This window comes from Pseudopipra pipra, chromosome 2 (assembly GCF_036250125.1).
Source record: "Pseudopipra pipra isolate bDixPip1 chromosome 2, bDixPip1.hap1, whole genome shotgun sequence".
Taxonomy (NCBI): domain Eukaryota; kingdom Metazoa; phylum Chordata; class Aves; order Passeriformes; family Pipridae; genus Pseudopipra; species Pseudopipra pipra.
In genome coordinates, this window is record NC_087550.1 from 117,481,234 (window position 1) to 117,507,937 (window position 26,704).

At 44.7% G+C, this 26,704-nt stretch overlaps 2 protein-coding genes and 1 long non-coding RNA gene across 7 annotated transcripts; 2 read left to right on the forward strand and 1 right to left on the reverse strand.

Annotated features, from left to right (window-relative positions):
• The first annotated feature begins 82 nt into the window (after positions 1-82).
• LOC135410413 (uncharacterized) lies at positions 83-3,722 on the forward strand. The gene is made up of 2 exons (XR_010428667.1): positions 83-413; positions 3,440-3,722. It is a non-coding gene; the product is annotated as an uncharacterized LOC135410413 (long non-coding RNA).
• Positions 3,714-11,524, reverse strand: LOC135410410 (carbonyl reductase [NADPH] 1-like). The gene is made up of 4 exons (XM_064647117.1): positions 11,395-11,524; positions 9,483-9,802; positions 6,394-6,501; positions 3,714-4,715 (listed from the first exon to the last, which is right to left on the reverse strand). Exons 2-4 carry the CDS (start codon positions 9,766-9,768, stop codon positions 4,279-4,281), a joined length of 831 nt encoding a protein of 276 aa, XP_064503187.1. The 5' UTR covers positions 9,769-9,802; positions 11,395-11,524; the 3' UTR covers positions 3,714-4,278.
• Positions 11,498-22,872, forward strand: SETD4 (SET domain containing 4). 5 transcript variants are annotated; one of them, XM_064647106.1, is made up of 11 exons: positions 11,498-11,606; positions 12,431-12,540; positions 13,148-13,243; positions 14,106-14,143; positions 15,073-15,161; positions 15,800-16,229; positions 17,276-17,450; positions 17,901-17,982; positions 18,240-18,320; positions 20,717-20,840; positions 22,481-22,872. In XM_064647106.1, exons 2-11 carry the CDS (start codon positions 12,471-12,473, stop codon positions 22,634-22,636), a joined length of 1,341 nt encoding a protein of 446 aa, XP_064503176.1. In that variant the 5' UTR covers positions 11,498-11,606; positions 12,431-12,470; the 3' UTR covers positions 22,637-22,872. The 5 variants fall into 5 exon arrangements, with proteins under 5 accessions (XP_064503176.1, XP_064503180.1, XP_064503178.1 ...); XM_064647108.1 differs by having other exon boundaries at positions 11,548-11,606; positions 12,438-12,540; XM_064647107.1 differs by lacking the exon at positions 11,498-11,606 and adding an exon at positions 11,873-11,971.
• The last annotated feature ends 3,832 nt before the right edge of the window (positions 22,873-26,704 follow it).

Genomic DNA, 26,704 nt, shown 5'->3' on the forward strand with positions numbered 1-26,704 from the left:
CGGGGGGCGCCATCGCATAGCCCAGTGTAGCACGGCTCCAGGTGTCCCCGTTAAGCCGCGGTCGCTCTCGATGTCACCCGCTGTCGTTGTCACCGTTCTCCTGGTGTCACTCGCTCTCGTGTCGCTGAGCGGCACCGCTGGCAGCGGGTCTCCTGTCCTCCCGCTCTCCCCCTCCGCGGTGAAATGGTACAGCCCGGCGGCCGGTCGGAGCGCCGGGCGCCCCCTGGCGGCGCGGGCGGGAAGGGCGGCTCCCCCCGCGGCCGCTCCAACCGGGAGAGCCCCGGGAAGCGTCGGGAGCATCGGGATAATCGGCACCGCTCCCTTGTCCCGCCGCACCGGCCTCGGATGGCTTGAAAACAAGGACGAGCTCGGCTGTCCCCGCCCCGCAGCGAGGGCCGTGACCTGCCCTGCAGGTAACGCGAGTGTCGGCGCTTCCCGCGTCCCGGCTGTGCTCCCGGTCCGGCCGGTTTGAGGGAAGAGGCGGATTTGGGGGAATTTCGTAGACGCAGTTTTCCAGTGGGGTCGGTTGTCGCATTTATAGCGGGCTCGGGGTCGATATGAGGAGCCCTCTGTTCGCGGCAAAAGGCTCGGGAGAAGGTTCATGTGCGGGATTTGCAACCAAAGGGACGAGGAAATCGCACCTGGGAAGGAAAATACGTGATCCTGCCCCACCAGGATTCAGGGACTGTGGAAGCGTTGCTTAATCTCAGTTTCTGTGCCCTACAAGGATTCATATACTGTGGAAACATATTATTCAACCTCAGTTTCTCCCTTCCCTTCCCCTTCCCTTTCCCCTTCCCCTTCCCCTTCTCCTTCTCCCTTCCCTTCCCAAACCTTCCCAAACCTTCCCTTCCCTCTCCATTTAACAAGCAGGCAGACCTTAATCCTGGTAGTTCAAAGTAGGTGGGGAAAAAAACAAAATCAAGGAAGATCCATCTGTTCAGTCCCTCAAGGTGAGAGAAGAGAAGAGAAACCATTCAGATTTTGATGGAAACTGTTTGAGCAACGACCTCCAGCAAGTGATACATTAATATACTGTTTTATTTTCTTGAGCCCACCTGCCTTTCCCCCTCCTAGATAGAGTTTTGGGATTTTAGGATATTTTTCAATTAGTTTCTGAGGGGTTGCTCTCCCTCTTCAGAAGTTCTTTCCCTCACAAATTCGTGTTCTTTGCACCAGCTGTGTGTGGTTCCTTCCATGCACCAGGGCAGCACTGCCTGTGCTAAATCCTGGTCCTTGGGATGGCATCAAGTCATGGATTTACTGATGGAATCACTGCTGGAGACAGCCAAGGTTGCACTTCAGTATCCTGAAGGTTCACTTCAAATTCCATGGGATGTTGCCAGAGATCTGTTTGGTTCTCATTGGGAAAGTCAACTGCAAATGTGTGTCACTTGTCAGGTGTTTTTTACACTTGTCTGGGTGACACTACAAGACTTGGGATCAATTAAAATTATCCATGACACAAATGAATTCTCAAGAGTTGTTGTCATCCAGTACCTAAAGGGGCTACAGGAAGGCTGGAGAGGGACTTGGGACGAGGGATGGAGGGACAGGACAAGGGGAATGGCTTCCAACTGACAGAGTATGTCAGTTGATGGGATATTGGAAAGGAATTCCTGGCTGAGAGGGTGGGGAGGCCCTGGCACAGGTTGCCCAGGGAAGCTGTGGCTGCCCCTGGATCCCTGGAAGTGTCCAAGGCCAGGTTGGACAGGGCTTGGAGCAACCTGGGCTAGTGGAAGGTGTCCCTGCCCATGGCAGGGGGTGGCACTGGATGGGCTTAAAGGTCCCTTCCAACCCAAACCATTCTGGGATTCTCCCTCAGGAAGTCCCAGGGCCCTGGCACAGTGTTTATACCCAGCTGATGTGGCAGCAGGCACAGCTTCCACCCCCAAAAAGCCTGGCTGTGTCCTGCAAGAGCTGTGGCATTCCCAAGGAACTGCCTCCCCTGAGCTTCCACAATTGTGAATCCAACTCCTTCATTGTCCCATGTCACCACAGCTCCTGCACTTCCAGGTATTTCCTCTGGCTAACAAACTCCAAAGTAAAACTGGGGAGTGACGTGCCCCCAAAAGAGAAGCAGTAAATCACAGGTGGAAGTTTCCCCCAGCACAACAGACCAGAATTATTCCAGCCCTTTCCTAACCCTTAAACTGGACACAAGAACTACCCTGCAAAAGAAAGAATCTGAGAGCAACAAAACACTTCAGACACAACAGGCACGGGAGAGAAGCAGGGAGGGAGCTAAAAACCCCCAAGGAAATAGATAATAAATAAATTTTGGTTGGACAATGCAGGCCCTGTGCAGAGACCCAGCCTGGCCCTGGCTCTGCTCTCAGCAAACAGCCCTTCCCTGGCACTCTGCCCTGTGCTGTCCCAGCTCTCTTCCCAGGACACATTCCCACTGCCAGTGTCAGCAGGGAATGTGTGCAGCTTCTTCCTGATTGATCTTGGGAACAGCCAGTGTGTTCTGCCTTGTTTCCACCTCCAGCAGCTGAGGTTGGATCCACCCACCCAGCTGATTCTCCATCCTGGAATACCACAGCACAGCTGCAAAGGTTGGGAGAACATCTGTCCTGCTTCCTATTCATTCCACAAAAAAATGGATTATAATCAATATTAGCATGAGAAATGACATTGCTGACAGTGACAATCCAGCCAAAACCTTCCACTTTGTGTCACCCTGACACAGAATAAGTGGGTTTAACAAACAGCAAACACTGTGAAAGAGCTTAATTTCAAATCCATAAAATCATCATGGAATGGTTTGGGTTGGAAGGGACATTAAAAATCATCCAGTGCCACCCCCTGCCATGGGCAGGGACACCTTCCACCAGCCCAGGTTGCTCCAAGTCCCATCCAACCTGGCCTTGGACACTTCCAGGGATCCAGGGGCAGCCACAGCTTCTCTGGGAATTCTATCCCAGACCCTCCCCACCTTCACAGGGAAGAATTCCTTCCCAATATCCCATCTAACCCTACTCTCTGCTAGTTCAAAGCCATTCCCCCTTGTCCTGTCCCTCCATCCCTTGTCCCCAGTCCCTCTCCAGCTCTCCTGGAGCTCCTTTAGGCCCTGAAAAGCAGCTGTAAGTTCCTCCTGGAGCCTTCTCTTCTCCAGGCTGAGTGTTACATAAAGTTTCACAACTTTACAAAACTCTCCAGGTTGAATTTTACACCTTTTGTAAAAAACTTTCAAGCCTATAATTTGGCTTGAATGTTACAAAAAAACCCAACCAACCAAACCAACAAACCACATCAAGAAGGAACTTTACAGATCCTGGTGGATACTTAAAACACTTAATTTGTATTTAACACTGGAGATACTATTTACACAACAGGAACACACAGACTGTGGATCTTTCAGTCAAAAACTTTGCACAGGGATTTTGTAACTTAAACCAAAGGCCTGTGAGATTTTTTTTCTTTTTTTTGTTCCCAGAAAATAGATTTCCATGGGAACTTTTGGAGCAGCACTCGACCTTGTCTTCAAGAAGCTCTGGGCCATGACTCATTTGGCAATTCCTCACAAAAACAACGGCTCCTGGATCCTTAAAAAACCAACTCCTAATCACACTCTGTTCTGTGCTGATAAGCAATTCATAAACCCACACATATTATTTATGTCCAATGTCCTTCACTCCTGCTCCAGTGCACTTAATTCAGCTTTTTAATAAGGAAACTTCAGGCTGTGCAATAAATGAACTGAGGGAGAGTTTGATTTATCAGTTCTCTGGTTTATTTTCTCTTTCTGTAGTGCAGAAATCACACATTCCAGCCACAAACTTGGCTGCAGAAAATCAAAATGCATTTTCAAACTTCACACATTCTTAGTACCAGAAGAAGCCAGTTGCATGAACACAAATCAATAAGTAATTATTTCTTGACATTATTAATAAAAACAACTGATTACACATTTCTATTAATGGTACATCCTTGCTATTTTTATTTTCCCCTAATTTAATTTTCTTCTGAAAGTAAGGAATGTCTCTACACAGCAGTGATTTTGTTCTGGTCTGATGAGTCTCCCCCCAAACTGGTCACCCTGAAGCCCTAAAACAACTCACTGTCCTTAAGAAACAGCCTCAAGAAGCAGCTCTGGACCTCCCAAAGATCTGCTGTGCTCAGAAATAATAAGGCACCTACTTCCTCACCCCAGCTCCATGTCTCCTGTGGGAAAAGGGGCTGGCAGGGGAGTGGGAAAAGGGCTGGCAATGACATAATCAAGAGTGAAATCAGGTAAATGAGGTCAGGCACCTTCCCATTCCCACTTTGCTCAGCTCACCAGGGGCGGACAGTTTTGTCGCTCACAAACTGCCCGTGAGGAGCGTCAGCATCTGAAGGCAAAAGGGCCAAATAAACCGGGGTCTCAGCCCCTTCCTCTGGGGATTTGGTGGCCTGGGGACCTGCCATGTCTGTCCTCACCCAGCCAGGGCAGCAGGCATTGAGCAGGATGTGCTCCCCTTTCCTGTTTTGGTTTAACAGCCGGGCCTGGATCCTGGACAGGACGGTGACCCCGATTTTGGACACCCCGTAGGCGGTGTTTGGCCAACCCTCCTTGTCGTGCACCCCTTTCCTGGTGTCCTCCACGAATTTGTTCATGAGCTGCACCAACTCCTCCTCTGTGATGGTGTCACTGCGGAATTTCTGCTGGAGTTCCTGGCTGCAGCGGCCCAGGGCTGAGCAGCTCACCATGCTGGACACGTTCACCACCCGGCCTGCAAAAGGCAAAAAAACCTGATTATTTGGACACTTCTTAAGCCCAGCACTGAGGTGGGGCTGCTCTACAGCTCAAATATTTCATGTGGGCTGTTTTGCAGAACTCTGGGAAGATCAGAGTTAACTCCACGTGTCACACATTTCTAGGAAATCCCATTCCAGAGGTGATTTAATTAAACCCTCAACATCTGTTCCTGGATGTATTTCAGAACACTTTGCACTTTATACTTGTCCTTCCCACTTCTAGCTCCAAAACAGCCCTTTTCTATGGCCCTGAGCAGATCAGCATCACAATACATGCATGTTGCCAGCAGAGAAAGATCCTTATTTAGTAAGTTTGGAATAAAGAAAGATAGCAAGCAGCATCTCCCTGGAGTGCTCTGTTGTTTTTGCAGAGCTCTGGGAAGATCAGAGTTAACTCCAAGTCACACATTTCTAGGAAATCCCATTCCAGAGGTGATTTAATTAAACCCTCAACATCTGTTCCTGGATGTATTTCAGAACACTTTGCACTTTATACTTGTCCTTCCCACTTCTAGCTCCAAAACAGCCCTTTTCTGTGGCCCTGAGCAGATCAGCATCACAATACATGCATGTTGCCAGCAGAGAAAGATCCTTATTTAGTAAGTTTGGAATAAAGAAAGATAGCAAGCAGCATCTCCCTGGAGTACTCAGCTGTTTTTGCAGAACTCTGGGAAGATCAGAGTCACACTCTGATCCACGTCACACATCTCTAGAAAAATCCCATTCCAGAGGTAATTTAAGCTGTGCACCTGCAAAAGCTCTCTATCAAATGTCACATAAGCCTCCAGGAAACAACCTCTTACAACCTGTAGGTATTTTCACAGTGCTAAGAATACCTGAAGATTTCCTAATCCCAGCACAAAAACCTGCAGTGTTCATCTCCCAGCACTTCAGTACAGAGTGAGTCAGGTAATCAGTAAATCATTCATTGTCTCCAACATTATCTTGCAGTGTTTTCCCTCTTTCTTGAGACTTCATCAGGGATTTAACCTTATAAGGCACAGAAATTAATCCTTTCTGTTAATGATTTTATTAACACACTCACCCTTCACCCTTAGCATAAGAGTATAAGTTGTAATTTTGGCACTGTTTCTCTTTCCCTAGCTGGCCCCCAAAATTCATTTATTCTGTCTTCTCCTTCTCCACCAGGAACTAAAAATTCCCAAATTCTCTTTCATCTGCTTGATTTCTCTTCTCTTAAAAACCTGGGTGTGTTTAAATGTTAGTATAAACTGTAGCTCATTTATAGCAGCAAACACATCTCAGCACCACGTCAGACTCAGCTGAAAGGCTGGTTTTAGGTACATCCCTATCCCAGTTCTGTCATCAAAATGTCCCTTCTGAAGCAAGAACAATTTATAGAGGCAAAGATCATGGACAGAACATGAGGAAGTTCTCTGTGGCTTCACTTCAATCCACAACAAGAATGCAACCAGCTTGAAGGCAGATTTAAATATACACAGCAGAGACATTTTGGGGGTCAAGAAAGGCCCTTTTTGGGGTCAAGAAAGGCCCTTTTTGGGGTCAAGAAAGCCCATCTGTCCTTACCTACAGCACAGCCCCTCTTGCTATGGGGCAGTGTCTGACACTGGAGAGGATTTTCCCATTTAATAAGGGTCAAAATTCACACAAAACTATTTCTGTTTCACTTACCATAGGGCTTCATAAGAGGCAACAATTCTGTGCAAACATTCTTGGTTCCAAAAAAGTTTGTCTTCAGTGTGACCTCAGCTTGGACTGCAAATGGAGTCGTGTCCTGAACTTTTCATGGCAGGTGGGAAAGAAGAGAAAAAAAAACCCAAGCAAAAATCAGAATTGTACTGGTTGAATAGAAGTTACCAAACCCCAAAAGTTTATCTTAGTTATTTTTGAAACTACCAAACCTCAAAAGTGTAGCTTATTTTTTTCCCCACTAATTAGAAAACGGGCATATGATCAATTAAAATCTATAAGAAAAGCAACATAATTGCCATTAATGAGAAGACCTGGCTCTGCAATATTGTATTAATGAGTTAATTGTGTTTTTCACCTCTTCTTAGCTGAAGGTTTTGGCTTTACCCCAGGAGAGCCAGTTGTGTTCCCTCTGCAGGGTCATTTGTCACCCCCCAGGTTGTTTGGTCTTTCTGTCTTTTATATGGAAAAACTGCTTTCCTGGGATGTGCTGCCCAACCTGCCCAGTGATCTGCCAGGACCTATCCACACCCAGGTTCTCACCTGGGGCTTGAAGTCACCAACACTGTAGGATTTGGTGCAGCCTGAATAAAGAAACTGCTAAAAAACCCCAGCCACCCCCAAAACTGAGCAGTACTTGTGTCATAAATCACATAAATCACCCCCTGAAGTGACAGATCTGTGCTAACACATGGAAAAGAGTGGGAATTAGCAGGCAGGAAAAGGAGCTGCCTGACCTATGGCAAAGAGTTATGGCAGTGGGAGAGCTAAAAACCTACACAACTCCCAACTTTTGCTTCCATACCCTCCCCTCCTTGGAGAGAGGAACTTCCTTACACTCCCAAACCCACTTGGATACACTGTAACATCCTACCCCTGCTTGATTTAACAGAATTTATAACTGTTCTCAGAGAGGCTCATCCAGAATAGGACCCACAGCTCCACAAGCATTTCATCCAGGAACAGTTTTTGCTGGACAATCTGGGGTGCAGCACAAAACCAGAATGATAAAATTTAACAGCAAATCTAATCTTTGACAGACTGCAACAGCACAAGAAAGAAGGGAAAGCATAAATCCTGGGATGGCAGCAGAAATTTGGTGAGGCAAGAAGCAGGTTTGGGTAGAAACAATAACCTTGGGAGGAAGAATTAAAACAAAAATACGGGATAAGCATCACAGCAAGTTCTCACAGAGATGTTACACCCTCTAAGCTTTGTGTTAGATACTTACACAGCAACAGCCACAAGAGGCTCCTTTATCACATTTCTGAATTGTGGGACATACTGCTGAGTCAGAGTTGGTGTCAGCTTGAACAAAGTCTGGGCTAAATATCTGGAAGTGATATTTTAACTGCTGCTGCAATGTTTTAATTCCTCTCTATCCTGAGCACACCCTGAAGCTCAGAATTGTTTTAAGAGCTGCCTCCCATTAAACTGATCAAACACAAGCAATTTTTCTATAAAGTAACATGCAAAACATCCAGTGAGTGGGTTGTAGAAGACCATCACTGCACTCCCACTCCATGAGAAGTTCCATCTTCAGGGGCAGGTGAGGTTTGATCCATACTCCCTGACAGGCCTCCTTAACCCACCCTGTGAGCAGAGGAGTCAGCACAAGGCTGGGCCTGAACAGCTCCCTGTCCTAACTGAGACAGGCAAAGAGACTAAAACCAACCAAAACCAACCAGAAAACAGGGTCACAGAATGGTCTTGGTTGGAAAGGACCTTAATCACCCAGTGCCACCCCCTGCCATGGGCAGGGACACCTTCCACCAGCACAGGTTGCTCCAAGCCCTGTCCAACCTGGCCTTGGACACTTCCAGGGATCCAGGGGCAGCCACAGCTTTTCTGGGCACCCTCATAGGGAAGAATTTCTTCCCAATATCCCATCTAACCCTACTGTCTGTTAGCTGGAAGCCATTCCCCCTTGTCCTGTCCCTCCAGCCCTTGGAAATAGTCTCTCCCCATCTTTCCTGGAGCTCCTTCAGGTCCTGCAAGGCCACGATCAGGTCACCCCAAAGCTTCTCCTCTCCAGGCTGAACAATCCCAGCTCTCCCAGCCTTTCCTCCCAGCAGAGCTGCTCCAGCCCTGGGATCCTCTTGGTTCCTGCTCTGGACTCTCTCCAGCAGCTCCATGTCCTTGCTGGGCTGTTCCCCAGGGCTGGAGCAGCTCTGCAGGGGGGTCTCACCTGAGGGGGTAGAGGGGCAGAATCCCCTCCCTAGAACAAGTAGTCAGGCTTGTGATTTGCTTTATCTAACATGATCTTGACTTGCTTTTATAAACACTTACAAGAAAAATGCACTTTTCCACCTTAAAACTGCTGTGGCTTCCTCATTTTCCCTGTGTTCCTGTCCACTGGGAGATGAAATGGTTACACTCTTGCTCAGCACAGCAAGGTTTGGGTTAACTGGATTACAGGTAACTGAATAACAGCCTGAGAAAGTCAGAGATAACAGAAACCACCCAGGTCCAAAGTTTCTTTTTTATCAGCTGGATGCCTGGAGGATGTAACACCCAGAACAAAGTATGAGGCTTGTGGAAGAGAGAAAACACAGATCCCCAAGGAACACTGGCTGATATTCACCCTCAGGACGGGCTCCCATGGCCCTGGTGAGGCTCCTGGGCATTGAGGCAATTATCCCAACTCCACTCACATGCACTGCCTGCCTCAAGTACTTCCATGCTCCCTGGGTGATGCAAACAGCACTCCAGGGAAGCATGTTTACAGAATCACTGAGGTTGGAAAAGACTTCCAAGGTCATGGAGTCCACCCTGTGCCCCATCCCCACCTTGTCTCCCAGCCCAGAGCACTGAGTGCCACATCCAGGCCTTCCAGGGGACTCCAAACCTCCCTGGGCAGCCCCTGCCAAGGCCTGACCACCCTCTCCAGGAAGAAATGCACAGGCAGCCCAAGAGATCCCAGAAAACCCACTTCACATTGTCCTCAAGATAGGAAGCCTGCCCAGCCAAAAGTGCAGCATGCCATGGGCATACAGATGTCAGCTGCATCCACAATCCTCTCCACACAGCTTGGCAGCAGACAGGACTACCCCAGCCAGAGCCCTTCCTACCTTTGAAAGCGATGCCCGCGTTGTTCACCAGCACGTTCAGCCCTCCGTATTTCTCCTTCAGGAAGTCCCGGAGGGCTCTGATGCTCTGCAGGTCATCGATGTCCAGCTGGTGGAAGAGGGCCCGGAGCCCTTCCTGCTGGAGCTTGGCCACTGCCTCCTGCCCCCGGCCGGGGTCCCGGGCCGTCAGGTACACATCCCCCGGGAACTGCTTGCACAGGTCCCTCACGATGGCAAAGCCAATCCCTTTGTTGGACCCCGTCACCACAGCCACCGGCACGCTGGACATGGTCCTCCCTGGGTGTGTGCCCAGGTGACAGCAACTGCCAACAGCAAAGAAACCTTCACTCAGATGGACAACGTTGATGGAGAGGTCCAGAGAGACAAAGCAAACGATCAACGTGATCAAAGCGATGTCCAATTTATTATTTAAATCAGTTCACTTTTATACAGTTTAGTTTGTTCCGGGTACATGCTCACAACAGGGTGATTGGACAGCTCAGTCTGTGCACGCCTCTCAGTTTATTGGACCTGGTTCTTTGTCCACGAGGCCTAAGATCATACTTGGCATGCAAAGCTCTTTCTATTGATCCGCCTCTAGGGTTTTTTTGAGATCTGCAGGTGTTTCATTATCTCCAGTTTCTCAAGGCTTTCTTACTATAAACATACTATGTTCTCAAACCTTATAATTATAAACACATTGCTAACAAGTATAAACGTTGCATATTTTCACGCAGCTTATAAGTATAAACATTACACCGCTTGCCACTTCCGAAGTCATGGCAAGCAAGGCCTGCAGAATGCAGGAAAAACTGTTCAGAGAAATCTCTCTGTTCCGGCCACAGGACAAAGGTGGATATTGAAAAGGAATTAAAGTCAGGGAATGGTTTAGGTAGGAAGGGACCTTAAAGATCATCTAATCCAACCCCCCCCCATGGGCAGGGACACCTTCCACTAGACCAGGTTGCTCCAAGCCCTGTCCAACCTGGGCTTGAACAACACCAGGGGTGTGGAATCCTCAACTCTTCTGGCCAATTAGTGTTTTTTTTTTCTTTAAAATACTATTTCAAATTCCAGCTTGAATTATGTGAAGCTACATTACTGACTCTAACTTCCTAAAGTAGCCCGAGGTGTCCACAGAGAAATTCACACCCAGTGCTAAATGTTTCAAAGAAAACCCAGGCAGTGACTGGGCAAAAAGAAGAAAGAAAGCTCTTTACCAAAGAAAGTCAATGATTAATTTTTAGTACTGAATTAACTTTTGGTGGGAGTAAACTCTTCTGCACTTACACCTCACAGAAAGCCCATTTCCTTCTTTTGGGAATATTTCAGCTGGTTCAGCTTAAAAAATTAAGGCTCGAAACCTGAGCAACTTGGTCTAGTGGAAGGTGTCCCTGCCCACGGCAAGAATTGGATGAGCTTTAAGGTCCATTCCATGGGGGAAAAAAAAAAAAAGGAAGGAGCAGCTTGATCTCCAAGTGCCAGGTGGGAGAAGCAATTAGAGGATTTTCAGAGGGAAAGGGCAAAGCACAGGCTGACAATGTTTATACTGTCGAACACACCATCACCTCTAGACAGAAAGCCTGCTTGCTGTTTTTCAAACAGATACGGTGCATTTAAAGAAGATGCATTTCCCGCACGAAAGCAAGTTTAAAAAGCTGTTTTTACATAATTCCCACCTCTCTTCCCATCTCGCCTGTAACTAACCCCGCGCGAGGATGACACCCCAACCAGCTCCTGCCTTCCCAGAGCCAGGAGCCCCCTTCCCACCTCACGGCAAACGCGTTTTTCCCTCACTCCCTCAGGAGCGGGTCCCTACCGGGGAGGGCACGCCCGGGCCGCCATGAGCTCCGAGCCCCTCAGGGCACCGCGGCCTGAGGGACCCGGGGGGGGCTTCCAGCACCTCCTCACCCACCTCCAGCACCGCGGGTGCCTTCCCCCTCGTCCCTCAGCTCCGCACAGCGAGGAAACCACACGCTGTTCCCCCCCAAAACCAGACGATCGCACTGCCGGGGAAAGGAGATGCGAACGCCCCTAAAATGGCGGAGCAGCCCCGCCTCCGGGGCGGGAATGAACCCGCCGTGAGGGGAAACCAAGCGATGTCGGTGCCTGTGTCCTGCCCAGCAGGTGAGTTTGGAGCACCGGGAAGCGATTCCAGCCCGGGAGGGACTCGGGAGCAGCAATTTAGGTTGCCAGGGGAGGGTGCTGTTGGGTCTGCCATGGAGGGTGCGCGGGGCACGGGGCGGTCCCGGAGCGGTCGCTTCCCTTGGGAAGTTCCCTCGCAGCGCCGCCTTGGAGTTTTCCTTCTCTCCCGTCCCTCACGTCCCGGGGGGTCGTGCCGAGCCGGGAATGGAGGTGGTGTTAGCACAGGCTTCCCAGTTCGAGGGGTAGGATGCGATGTCGTGGTGTTGTCCAGGAGCCCGACCGCCTGTGGGTGCTCCCGGTTCCCCGCCCGGCCTCCCTCCTTGCAGGGAAAACCTGCGCTCCTCAGGGTCAGTTCAGGGCGCTTTTGGCAAAGCGAAGGATATTGGGAAAAGGTTCTTCCCCCAGAGGGTGGTGGGCACTGCCCAGGCTCCCCAGGGCAGTGGGCACGGCCCCAAGGCTGCCAGAGCTCCAGGAGGGTTTGGACAACGCTCTGAGGGACAGGGGGGAGTGTTGGGGTGTCCTGGGCAGGGCCAGGGCTTGGACTGGATGATCCTTGGAGATCCCTCCCAACTCAGGATATTCCATGATTCTGGGAAAGATGATGCAGTGCCACCCCCCTGCCATGGGCAGGGACACCTCCCACCAGCCCAGGTTACTCCAAGTTTATCCAACCTGGCCTTGGACACTTCCAGGGATCCAGGGGCAGCCACAGCTTCTCTGGGAATTCTATCCCAGCCCCTCCCCGCCCTCAGAGGGAATGAAAAGTACTTTAAATATTTGTAAGTAACTTTTTTTTTCTTTTTTAGAGTTCAGGTTGTCTAAATAAAGCAAAATCTGTTGCTTGATATGAAGAAAAACAGAGGTCGGACAGGCCGGAAGAGAAGAAGAAAACACTCGCAGAGTTTTGTGGATGGAGGTACTATCCCTGAAAGTTAAATAATAAAATAAACCAATTGCTTTTCAAGGTATCTTTCTAGGGTTTATATTTGCAAACACCTTTGTGTTTTTTTGCTCTCAGGCACATGGTAGGATTGTTGGGATTGTCCCGGGCAAGGCCAGGAGTTGAACTCAATGGTCCTGATGTGTCCCTTCCAACTCAGGATGTTCTATGATTTGCAAAAACCTTTGTGTTTTGAAAATGGTATTAATAAATGTTACATTTTTTTAATATGCAAATATTGTAGCATTAATATGCAAATATTGTAGCATTAGTTTACAATCACCAGCACGGCATGGTGAGTACTGTGAGCTCTCTTTTCTGGCTCGTGACAAGTACTACGTTATTCTTAAATTCCTTGAATATACTGAATAACTCACACAATTCTGAGACCTCCCAGTAACCAGAGGCCCAAAATTTAGTTAGTTAGTTCTAGGGGAGCCTTTCTTGCTATTTTTTTATGCTTTAAAATGTCTTAAGATTTGCTTGTCTGACTTATACTGTGAAATTTTTAAATTTCCTTTCTTTTCCAGCAGGAAATTATAGCCTTTTATAGAATTAATTCTTTTTTTTAATTTATTTTTAGTCAACTGCAGTCACAAGCTGGAGTACATTAAACTTAAGAAGTGGCTAAAAGACAGAGGATTTGAAGACAGTATTTTAAGGCCAGCAGAGTTCAGGGGTAATGTTTTAATTCTTTTATTGATGGTACAAATTTCTGATTCTTCTAAGAACGGTAGATTCCTGATGTAAGTTTTTTACACCTGGGTGGCATCAGGAAAAAAGCCAGTTACTGTTAGTCTTCTGAGGATTTTTGGCAAATGTACATGAATCTCAATTTAACAGAAACAAAACTTGCACACCTATGCTGAATTCCTGGTAAAAGCTGGAATTTTAAGTGTTAGTAGCACAGTTTTAAAGAAGTGTTTCTGTGTTTCCAGCATTGGAACTTAACCTTGTTATCATTTGTTCATCTTTTTTTTTTTCCTCAAGCAAGTTCAGCAGATCTAGTGATGCCCATAAATAAATTCTTTTAGAGCTGGGATCCACTTAGTAATGTTTACAGTAAAGGTATATACTTGTATTTTTTTCTCTTTAAGTAGGTTATGTTTCCAAATTTTTTGCAATATTAATGGAGAGTAGAAAGAATAGAATGAATCAGAGAAAAATATTGTGACTGGAAATTATAAAGTTTAGTTGAAACTCTGAAACCAAGAACTGCACCTGGTGATGATAGATATTTTTGAAGAAAAAATTGAGAAAAACAAGTGGAATAATTGCTAGAACTGGGAGAAAAAGGAGGTGAATAATGGCTAGAACTGAACAGTAAGTGCTGCAGGGGATGCAGGGAGAGGATCCTGAGAAGTAAAGAGAGATGGAGAACAAAAAAATTAAATATATGTGTGGAACAACCCATAACTGGCTTTTATGATTTGGAAGAGATAATGTCTGTTCTTTTAGAGCTTTTCCTTGCTGACCTGATCACAGATTCCTGATTTCACATGTATACATGTATTTACTTGTGCTTTTTGTTCCTGCCTCAGAGACAGGAAGAGGACTGATGGCAACAAAAGCTCTTCAGGTCAGTGATGTTGGTTCTACTGCAGCATCTCCTCAGGTTCTTTTGAGGTGGAATGAGTTTTTGCAAGAAGCAAAACTCAGAATTCCAGACAAGGAATTCTGTTGTGAATGTAATTTCTGGCCTCTGACCTTCACTTTGAAGCTTCTGTGTTGGTAGATTAATTAATAGGAACATAATTTCTCAGGCATTTCCAGCAGGAAAGGGGAATAATAGAAAAAAATTCCTTGCCCTGTGGATATTGGAACTCTGACTGAAAAAGCTTCTTGGAAAATAGGTTTGTTGGAGAAGTTTCTTAAGTGGTGTGAGGATAGTAAATGAGATAATGGTGAATCAGAGCCAGGATCTTGGGCAGAACAGGGAGCAAAGCAAGAGGTGGGAAGGAAAAGTCCTGTGCAGAGGACAGTGTGTGCTCTCATCCTGGCTCAGGTTGGGACCTCAGAAACCAGAGGTTTTCCCCAGTGCTGGGAGCCTGCAGTGGGTGCAGAGCACTGAATCCAACTGGGCTGGAACAAGACAGGGAAAAATCAGGAGGTGAATGGGAAGAGCATTGAGTGGATCCATGTGCTCTCCCTGCAGCAAAGGGCACACGTGGCTCCAGCCAGGCATGAAAGCTGATTTACCCCCAGCAGCCTGGCAAGCAAGGTCAGGGTGGACATGACCTAAAATATCCCTGCCACGTGCTGCTTGTTGATGGAAATTCAGCTGTTTGTGAGACCTGCTCTAGAATATATCTCAGTGCAAAGAAAGGGAGGAGCCAGGCACAGACTTTCTGTGAACAGTGATGGTTTGTACTGGCTGCAGTTGTCCTCCTTCCCTGGGCTGGGACTCTCCAAACCCTCCCAGTTCCCGTGGGAGTATGAAATGAGTCACTTACACTTGACTTTTACTGTTCTTTGGGTGTGATTATTGTTTTTTCCCTTCCCTCAAAGGCAGGGGATCTCATTATTTCACTGCCTGAGAAGTGTTTACTCACCACAAGCACTGTCCTTAGGAGCTGCCTGGGAGGATACATTAAGAAGTGAGTGAAAAGTGACACTTGATGGACAAGTTGACTTGGAGTGTGGGTTGTTCATTAGTAGATGAATCATCTGAAGTGGTGGGAGAGCTTTAAACTGCATTCCCTGAGTGGTAACTATTTCTTGTGGCCTTTCATGAATGCTCAGATAGGAAAGGTTTGGGCTGAAAACATCCCCTTTTAGCTCAGCAGACTAAAGCACAGACTGGAACTTGACCTGCCTCAGAGCCAGCTTGGACCTAAATGTCACTTAGGAACAATTTCTTGGGAATTTGTGAGTAAGCTTCAGTAGGAGAAGGAAGATAAAAAGGGGTTGCAGAGCAGTCACATGAACATGGCCTTTTAGAAAATTCAGAACAAAGTCCTATGCTGGACATTGAGTCCTTGTATATCCTAAAAAACCCCACTCCACCCAAAAAAAAAAACCCAAGGGGTGAACCTGAAGTTGTTATTCCAAACCAGCTTTTATTGCCCCCTTTGAAACCATCCAAAGGGCTTGGAGGTGAACTACAAAGCAGTTGAAAATAGAAGCTTTTCATGACTTCTAAAAGAACCCTTGGAGAGATAAAACACCCAATTCCCATCTCACCTCTGAGTATCTGCTGGGTTGGCATTTTTATTTTTCTTTTATTTTCTAATAGCTGGAAGCCTCCTGTATCCCCTTTGATGGCACTGTGCACGTTTTTAATAGCAGAGAAACATGCTGGGCAGAAATCCCCCTGGAAGCCATACCTGGATGTTCTACCCAAGACTTACACCTGCCCTGGTTGCTGGGAACATGATGTAGTGACCCTTCTTCCAGAACCTTTAAGAAAGAAGGCTCAGGAGCAGAGAACAACCATCCACGAGCTGTATTTGTCTTCCAAGGCTTTTTTCTCTTCCCTGCAGCCTTTGTTTGCTGAGGACACAGGAACTATTTTTACCTACAGTGCTTTGGAGTGGGCTTGGTGCACTATTAATACCAGGACAATATACATGAAACATCCACAGAAGGAGTGGTTTTCTCTGGAGCCAGATGTTTATGCACTGGCACCGTATTTAGATCTGCTAAACCACAGTCCAAATGTTCAGGTGAGAAGCTAAAAACAGATCACTTGATTTCTTTATTTGCAGAGGCACTGTCTCAATACAACAGGCATTTATGGGATGGATTAGGAGGGTGTGGAGGTCAGGGAAGGATCTCCCAGTGGGAAAAATGTCAGTTTGGGAGCGTGTAAAGGGTGAGGACTCACGGGTCATAAATACACTGGAGTTTGTTCTTCAGCCCAAGGCAGTTGAATAAAGATAATTGTGGTAAAGATCCCCAGGAACTGGAGTGACAGGACAAGGGGCAAAGGCTTCAAACTGCCAGAGGGCAGGGTTAGATGGGATATTGGGAAGGAATTCTTCCCTGTGAGGGTGGGGAGGGGCTGGGATAGAATTCCCAGAGAAGCTGTGGCTGCCCCTGGATGCCTGGAAGTGTCCAAGGCCAGGCTGGATGGGGCTTGGAGCAACCTGGGCTGGTGGAAGGTGTCCCTGCCCATGGCAGGGGGTGGGTTGGATGATCTTAAAGGCCCCTTCCAACCCAAACCATTCTGGGATTCTGTGATTCCACAATTCAAATTCAGTTCATGCAGCAACAGGGAGAGCCCCTGGGTGAGATTTGCACCCAGGGGAGCTTTTGGGAAGGGCCTTTTGTGAACATAACCCTGCTCTGCTTCCCTAAAAGGCTCAGCTCCTGCCACAGATTCCAAGTTACACAGTCCCTGTGGTACTTCACCTCTCCCTGAAGCTTCTGAGCAGCCTTAGGGAAGTGTGGAGAGCAGTTCCACCTTCTGTCAGAGACTGAGAGCCAACACAGAGCTGGGACAGCACAGGAAGGGCCAACTCTGCACAAAACCATCTTTATTTGTAGATTTGGAGCCTCTCTAATAAACCTGCCCAGTGGGTGGCACATGCTGCAGGCCAGGGCTTTGATCTTAGTTCTTCACACTCATGGGCTGCCTTCTCAGACCTCTGAAACACTTTTCTTCCAGTGTTAGAGAAATGTTCTCTACTTTTGGATCTTAAAATTCGAGGTTTGGTTCCTTTTTTCCCCCTACCAAGAGTAAAACCTTTTCTTTTTTAACTCCACCTAGGTAAAGGCTGCATTTAATGAGCAGACAAGGAGCTATGAAATTTGGGCAAAGTCCCAGTGCAAGAAATATGGAGAAGTTTTTATCTGCTATGGACCTCATGATAATCAGAGGCTGCTCCTGGAGTATGGATTTGTTGCCATGGATAACCCCCACAGCAGTGTTTATGTCTCATCAGGTTGGATTTATAAATTGTCACTGAAAGCACTTCCAAGAAGTGGAATAGGCTGTGATACCTCTGCAGAGAAATTAAGGATTGGAGTTTTAAAATTGAAAATGCTCTTTGTGAACATTTTCTTTTACAAAGTTGTGATTCTTAGCAGAATCTATGTGGAAATTCCAACTGGATGTCTAAGGTTTTACCATTGACTTCAGGATTGAAGTCCTGATCCTCACAAACTGAAGTTGCTGAGGGTGGTTCAGAACTTCAGTTTGAGTCAGGATTTTTGCTATAAGGACACAAAAAGCACTTTTGTTCTGTGAAATTTCACTAAATTGTAGCAGGTTTGTTTGTTTGTTTGTTCCTTTCAACCTTGAAAAATATGGTTGCAGTGTTATTTCAGAATTGATGATTGTGCTTTATTCTGTGTGGCATTTCTTTAAATATCTAAAATGTATTTTTATGCAGACACTCTCCTCAAATATCTTCCACCACTGGACAAGCAGAGAAAGGCAAAACTGTCCATTCTAAAGGATCATGATTTCCTAGAGTAGGTATCTGGAGTTCTTTGTTTCCTTGTGAGCTTTCTTTTCAGTATTTTCTGGGAGGCAAATTTTGCTTCTAGTATCAAAATCCTGCAAAAAATGATTATTTGGGTGGGGTTTTTTTTAACAAACTAATGTGCTTGTGAGAGGATGTGTTAGTTATAAACACCAGTATCAAAGCTTGAGATCTCCCCTTGTCAGGAAGAAAACTGTCACACTGTAAAAGCTCACTTATACTTTCTTATCACTTTGGACTTTTTAGAAACCTGACCTTTGGCTGGGATGGACCATCTTGGAGACTCCTCACAGCCCTCAAGTTGTTAAGCCTTGGAGCAGATGAATTGTAAGTTTTAGCACTCAGGGTATTTAGTCCTTGTGCCATTTTCTTCTGTTTCACAGAATCCCCAGGGTTGGGAGAGACCTCCAGGATCATCCAGTGCCACCCCAGCACCACCAGGATCACCCCTAATCCATGGCCCCAAGGGCCACATCCAGACACCTCTGGGACACTCCCAGACACAGGGACTCCACCACCTCCCTGGGACACTTATTCCAAGGCCTGACCACTCCTGCAGGGAAAAATTATTTCTAATCTCTCATCTGACCCTGCCCTGGTGCAGTTTGAGGCCATTCCCTCTCCTCCTTTCCCTTGGGACAGCAGAGCCCGACCCCTTCCCTGCCCCTTCCTGTCAGGGAGTTGGGGAGAGCAATGAGGTCCCCCCTGAGCCTCCTCTTCTCCAGATAAACCCCCCCAGCTCCCTCAGCTGCTCCTCACAGGACATGTTCTCCAGACCCTTCACATTTTCCACCCCCTTCCCATGTTTTCTGGACCCTTCACTATTTGCTCTTTGCTGGCTGGGTGGGAATCCCAGGACAATGGGATTGGATCTCCTGTGTTGTCTCTCATTGACTCCAGGTGAGAAGTGAAAAGAAGAAAGGCAGAGAACACCATAAACTGTAAAATCACTGCCTCTTCTGCTTTGGTCTTTTGCTTTCTTGTATTAATAACTCCACCCCATTGTTTTCCTTTTCTATTTCAAGATATTCCTGTAAGGTTCAGTCTCCAGGCCTTTTTCCTGTCGGTTTGATGCAATTTTAAATGATTTCTTTGATTCATGTCTTCCACGGGTTGCTGTTGAAATTCTGGGGCTAATAAATGACTGAAATCCATCTGCAGTGACTGTCAGGGCAGTTTGATCATTTATTCCAAATGGCAAATCTGCCTCAGACAGCAGGGATGGAAAATGCTTACCTGGGCATTGCTTGGAACAGTAAATAATTAAAACCAGTTCTGTTGTTCTGAGCTGTTTATGCTTTGAAGCTTCATTGCTGAGTGGAATAAGTTGATGTAAGAACTAAAAATAAATCCCTGTGGTTACAGGCCCAGGTGAGGGGAAGTTTAGGAGGAGCACATGTTTTATCCCTGAGCTGGGAATTGCAGCAAATCCCTGTGTGGGGTTCAAACGTTTGGGTTCGACCGTTTGGGTTCAAACGTTTGGGTTGAAGCATTTTGGTTTGAACATTGTGATTCAAACATTTTGATTCAGCATTTGGGTTGAAACACTTGGGCTGAAACACTTGGGTTGAAAGATTTGGGCTGGAACATTTTTGTTGAAACATTTGGGTTGAAATATTTGGGTTGAAACATTTGGGCTGAAACATTTGGGCTGAAACATTTGGGCTGAAACATTTGGGCTGAAACATTTGGGCTGAAACATTTGGGCTGAAACATTTGGGCTGAAACATTTGGGCTGAAACAAACATTTGAGTTGAAACCTTTGAGCTGAAACATTTGTGTTGAAACATTTCAGTTTGGGTTGAAGCATTTGAGTTGAAATGTTTGGGTTGAAACGTTTTGACTCAAACATTTGGGTTCCAACCTTATGGTTCAAATATTTGGGTTCAACCATTTGGGTTCAACCTTTTTGGTTCAAACAAACACTGTGATTCAGACTTTTGGGTTGAAACATTTGGGGCTGAAACATTTGGGGCTGAAACATTTGGGGCTGAAACATTTGGGGCTGAAACATTTGGGGCTGAAACATTTGGGGCTGAAACAAATATTTGAGTTGAAACATTTGGATTTGGGTTGAAACATTTGGGCAGAAACATTTGGGCAGAAACATTTGGGCAGAAACATTTGGGCAGAAACATTTGGGCAGAAACATTTGGGCTGAAACATTTGGGCTGAAACATTTGGGCTGAAACATTTTTGTTGAAACATTTGGGCTGAAACATTTGGGTTGAAACGTTTTGGTTCAAACAAACATTGTGATTCAAACATTTTGATTCGGACATTTGGGTTCCAACATTGTGGCTCAAATATTTGTGTTCCAACATTGTGATTGAAACATTTTTGTTGAAACATTGGGGCTGAAACATTGGGGTTGAAACATTTTGATTCTGACATTTGGGTTGAAACAGTGGGATTGAAACATTGGGGTTGAGACCTTGTGGTTCCAACATTGTAGTTCCAACCTTCCAACCTTGTGGTTCCAAGGTTGTGGTTCCAACCTTGTGGTTCCAACCTTGTGGTTCCAACCTTGTGGTTCCAACCTTGTGGTTCCAAATGTTGTGGCTCCAAATGTTGTGGTTCCAAATGTTGTGGTTCCAAGGTTGTGGTTCCAAGGTTGTGGTTCCAAGGTTGTGGTTCCAAGGTTGTGGTTCCAAGGTTGTGGCTCCAAGGTTGTGGTTCCAAGGTTGTGGTCCCACCATTTGTGTCCCACCCCTGTGTTTCAGTGCCTGCTGGAGGAGGACACTGCTTGGGGACATCATTTCAGCCAGAAACCAAGAGCAGAGCTGGAAAATAACCACCCAAATCTGTCATTTTTTAACAGAGGAGACCCAGCAGGTCCTTCTCCAGGTAATTGGACTGAAGAACAAGGGAGCCCAGATTCCTTTCTTCCCTAGAAATGTCATTTTCTGGGCTGACAACTGGGATTATTCCCATTTTCCTCCTTTTTATTTTATTTTATTTATTTATTTTATTTGATTTATTTATTTATTTATTTTATTTATTTATTTTATTACTATTTCTCTTGTGGAAGTTTAAAAACAATGCTATTTTTATGTGGTTCAAGCAATCCCTACCACGGATTGCCACAAATTTTCTGTTCATGTCCTATTATTAAAAAATACATATAAATTCTAAAATATATGTTTTATATTTAAAATATATCTAAATTATAATATATAACATATATTTGTATTTTATATATTTATATATAAATATATATATTTATATATATGTATATATTTCTGTATCATATATAAATATATGATATATATTTTATATATTTTATACATATATATATTTTATATATATTTTATATATATCATATATTTATATAAATATATGATATATTTTTTATTTAATATATAAAATTTGTAATGTATAATATATATTTATATTTATATGGAAATATATGTTTATATAAATATATAATATTATGTATAACATATATTTACAGTTACATATAAATATATATTTATAGAAAAAGATAATATATTTATATTATATTATATATTTAATAGATAATATTTTATATTGAATAGATAAAATGTATAATGTATAATATATATTTATATGGAAATATATGTTTATATAAATATATAATATAATGCATAAAATAGATTTATATTTACATATAAATATATATTTATAGAAAAAGATAATATATTTATATTATATTATATATTTAATAGATAAAATTAATAATGTATAATATATACTTGTATTTATATGGAAAGATATGTTTATATGAATATATAAAATATTGTATAAAATCTATTTATATTTACATATAAATAGGTTATAGAAATACATAATACATTTTTTATATATCTTATATTTAATAGATAAAATTTATAATATATATTTATATTTATATTTATCTGGAAGTATATGTTTATACAAATATATAATATATAGCATTTATTTATATTTGTATATAAATATATATTTACAGAAAAATATCTTGTATATTTTATGTATTTTATATTTAATATATAAATTTTAATAATGTATAATATATATTTATATTTGTCTGGAAATATATGTTTATATAAATATAGCATATAACATATTTTTATATTTACATATAAATAGATACTTTTAGAAAAAGATAGAATACATTTTTATATATTTTTTATTTAATAGATAAAATTTATAATATATATTTATCTGGAAGTATATGTTTGTACAAATATATAATATAATATATAACATATTTATAGAAAAATATATATTTATAGAAAAATATCTAATATATTTTATGTATTTTATATTTAACAGATAAAATTTATAACATATAATAAATATTTATATCTCTATATGTTTATATAAACATATAATATATTTCATTTTTATATATTATAATATATGAATTATAATTATATATATTTACATTTAAAATATAACTATCATTATATTATTTAAAATCTCTAAAAATTAACATCTATTAAAAGATTTTAATCATTCCATCCCACTTGTACAACCTTCAGATTTCCCAGCTGAGAAGGAGCCAAGAGAACCCCAACCCCCAGCTGGCTCTGGTGGAAATGCTGCACTTGGAGGGGTTGAAGATCCTTCAAAAATCAGCTGAGGTTCTTTGCAACTCGAATTTGGCTCCCCCTGGAGCTGGGACAGCTCTGCTTTAGTGAAGATTATTGGCCAGGGAATTTTCCTTAAACTGCCCAAAATTCCTTTTTAATTGTGACTGTGCTGGGATTATTTTCCCTTTGGGGGGGAATCACATTTCACAGAATATTTCCTTGCTCTTTGTGGCATTTTTAAGGAACTGTGTCTAAAAAAAGTGTTTATTTTTGTAAGTTTATTGCTTTATTTTCCACAAGAGTGCTCTATTTTTGAAATAAAGGGAATTGAAGCAGGAAAAGTGTTCTGGGGAGTGATATAATTTAAGGAAAGAAATGCAACAAGTGGAAACTGTGAAGTTCAAGCTCAGCTGCACTTCCAGGCTTTCCTTGGTACCTTGTGGACAAGAACATTATTCACAGAATCCCAGAATGGTTTGGGTTGGGAAAGATCTTAAACATCATCTTGGTCCAACCCCCTGCCATGGGCAGGGACACCTTCCACTAGCCCAGGGATACCTTCCACTAGCCCAGGGACACCTTCCACTAGCCCAGGGACACCATCCACTAGCCCAGGGACACCTTCCACTAGCCCAGGGACACCTTCCACTAGCCCAGGGACACCTTCCACTAGCCCAGGGACACCATCCACTAGCCCAGGGACACCTTCCACTAGCCCAGGGACACCTTCCACTAGCCCAGCTTGCTCCAACCTGGCCTTGGACACTTCAGGGATCCAGGGGCAGCCACAGCTTCTCTGGGAATTCTATCCCAGCCCCTCCCCACCCTCCCAGCCAGGAATTCCTTCCCAATATCCCATCTAACCCTGCTCTCTGGCAGTTGGAAGCCATTCCCCCTTGTCCTGTCACTCCAGGCCCTTGGAAATGCTCCCTCTCCATCTTATTTTCGGCTCCCTCAGGTCCTGGAAGGATGACAGTGGAGAAGAGGGCAGAGGGAAAGGGTTGGGAGAGGAAACCAAAGTCCTTTCTGGAGCTGGAAGCTCGTTTCTTGCAGCTTTTGGGCCAACTTACTTTCAGATTTGCCTAAAACTCTGGTTTGAACCCCTGCCAGCCACGAGGTTTTACACTCCAGTCAGTCCCAGTGGGTTTAGTTTGGATATCAGGGAATATTTCACAGGAAGGGATGTAAAACACTGGAATGGGCTGCCCAGGGGAGTGTTGGAATCCCCATCCCTGGAAGTGTTGGATGTGGCACTTGGGGATGTGGTTTAATGGTGAACGTGGTTGTGCTGGTCGATGGTTGGACTTGATGAGCTTAAAGGTGTTTTCCAACCTTAATGATTCTGAAGCGTTTCCTGGGATGAGCTGACTCTGGATTTGGGAATGCTGTACCAATGTCACTGCAGGGAATTCTTACCAGCTTCCCTAAAGGTCCTTCTGTGCCACTGACTTTGGCTGCAGGGCTGAGCCCTGACCCTGTGACTGTTTGACCTCTTGCTTCCTTTCAATAAAACCCTTTTCATTCCTCACACCAGATGTGTTTCCAACTTTACAATCTTATAACGAGAGTTAAAGAAGATAAGGATGTTTGGTTGGTTTATTTTCCTTTTTTTTTCTCTTTTTTCCCCCCCTGGAGATGGTTATTTTAAGAACAGCTCCCGTACGACGTGTCCTGCGAGGTGAATACGAGCCTGACAGGAGTTTATTTGCTTTGAGGTTCAACTGCAGGCTCCACATTTCCACCAGGTGGTTTGAATGCAGGCTCTGCTCCTGGAACTCCCACACACCCTCCAGGGAGTGCAGGAAGAGGGTCTGGCAGTGCAGGAAAGCAGACAGAGCACAGCAATTTATATATTTATATATTTATACCTAGTCAGCAAAAGCTTAACCTCTTTTTTGACTCAAACCCAAACTATGTGCCAGACAGGGCATCCTAAACTGAGGTGGCTGAGGAAGTAGCAGCGCTGGGAGTGCTCTCCAGCTCTCTGACAGGACACTAAATCAGGATTTCCAAGAGTGAAAATCCTCCCTCTTAGTGTCTTGTTTAGTCAGAGCCCCTTTGAGCTGCTTTGCTGTAGTGATTTGATTCTCTGTGAGTCTGAGAAGGGATTTACTTGGGATTTAAGTATAGAAATCGTGCTTTATTTCCCTCTTTGCATCAATTCCCTTTCAGATTGGATCTGCAAAGCTCAGAAGCAGGAGGAATAAATCCCATCTTCTGCCCAGTAGTGATACAAACCTGGTCTAGACCACGGCAGGGAATTAAAATCTCTTCCAGAAGTGTGACTCAAAAAGGACATGGAGGGGCTGGAGCGTGTCCAGGGAAGGGAACAGAGCTGGGGAAGGGGGTGGAGAACATGTCCTGTGAGGAGCAGCTGAGCTGGGGGGGTTTATCTGGAGAAGAGGAGGCTCAGGGGGGACCTCATTGCTCTCCCCAACTCCCTGACAGGAGGGGGCAGGGAAGGGAGGGTCGGGCTCTGCTGCCATGTCCAAGGGAAAGGAGGAGAGGAAATGGCCTCAAAGTGCACCAGGGCAGGGTCAGGTTGGAGATTAGAAACGATTTTTCCCTGCCAGAGTGGTCAGCCCTTGGAATAAGTGTCCCAGGGAGGTGGTGGAGTCCCTGTGTCTGGGAGTGTCCCAGAGGTGTCTGGATGTGGCCCTTGGGGCCATGGATTGGGGGTGATCCTGGTGGTGCCGGGGTGGCACTGGATGATCCTGGAGGTCTCTCCCAGCCTTGATTCTGTGACTCTGAGAGAGCTGAAGTGGGAATGATTCCGTGGCTGCACTGGAGACACTGGGTTTGGGCAGGGTAATAAGAGGCACTTGATCTGTGATTAGAGCACGAGGCAGAAATAGCACAGCTTATTTCTTCATTTGTTTTTTTTAAGAAGGGAGTTGATTCAGTGCAGTCTGAAGCCACTGACAAATGATAAACACGAACCCTCACGACAATATCTTTCCCGTGTCAATTTATGTAAATCCAGCCTGGATTTTCTTTGATCTCCCCAGAGAGTGGCTCCTAATTTACAGTTTTCTTCAGCTGTAATGTGTGGAGATCATCCATCACTGCTAAGTGCCTTTGGGCCTGTCTGTTTTGGGACAAGATGAGGGAGTATCAACTCTCACACTCGGATAATTAAAGCTTTTAAGTACACTCTGAAAACATTTCCGAGATGGCATTTGCGAAGGAAGAGCTTTTAAAATGATTTTGCTCGGGGTATAGAGCTTCTCCCTGCCTAGACAGTAAAAAAAACCCTTTAAAAGTGCCCTCCTTGGGCAGAATTCGAAGTGTTTGGTGGACTCAGCAAATCTGGGACTTGAGTGGTGGAGGTGATGAACTCCAGGGCAGAGGGAAATTGTCCCAGCAGAACTTTAGGGGTTTCTTTAGACAATCACAGGAACAGGTTGCCCAGAGAAGCTGTGGCTGCCCCTGGATCCCTGGAAGTGTCCAAGGCCAGGTTGGACAGGGCTTGGAGCAACCTGGGCTGGTGGAAGGTGTCCCTGCCCATGGCAGGGGGTGGCACTGGATGGGCTTTAAGGTCCCTTCCAACCCAAACCACTCTGGGATTCTGTGAATGGAAAGAAAAAATTGCATTTTCATCTCATTCCCCTGGATGTTCTAGTGGATACCTGTAATTCCAGAACTCAGCAAAGCTCTGCAGTGAGGTGTGTTCCGGGGAAAAGCAAAGGTAATTAATCCCAAGCTAATTGTGTGTAACTAATGCAATCTCTGTGCTGTCCACTAGATGATGCAGCTGCACTGCAGAGAAATAAGGAATTACAATATATCCACATCCAGTTATAACCCTATTTATATTTTTTAACCCTGGATTATATTTTTCATAGTAAAAATTATTGTCTTCAATGACACACAATGATTGGATTTTGATAAATAGCTGAAAATTCCATTTTCTTTCTGCTGGTTTCAAGTGAAACTTGGAGCTTTCTAGTCTTTTATCTTCTCTCAGTTTTATTGTATTTTAACTTGGTTGGAGTTGCTCCTCTCTCAGCTTGAATCATGTCATTCCTCCTTGAGCCTGTCACTCAAGACAGAATTACTAGTTCAAATTTTGCTGCTTTGGGCTGGATGATCTTGATGATTCTGTGAACTTTAATGGTTTAGTTACTGAGGCTGCAGTGGAGAATTCCCTGTTCATGTGTTTTATTTCTTCAG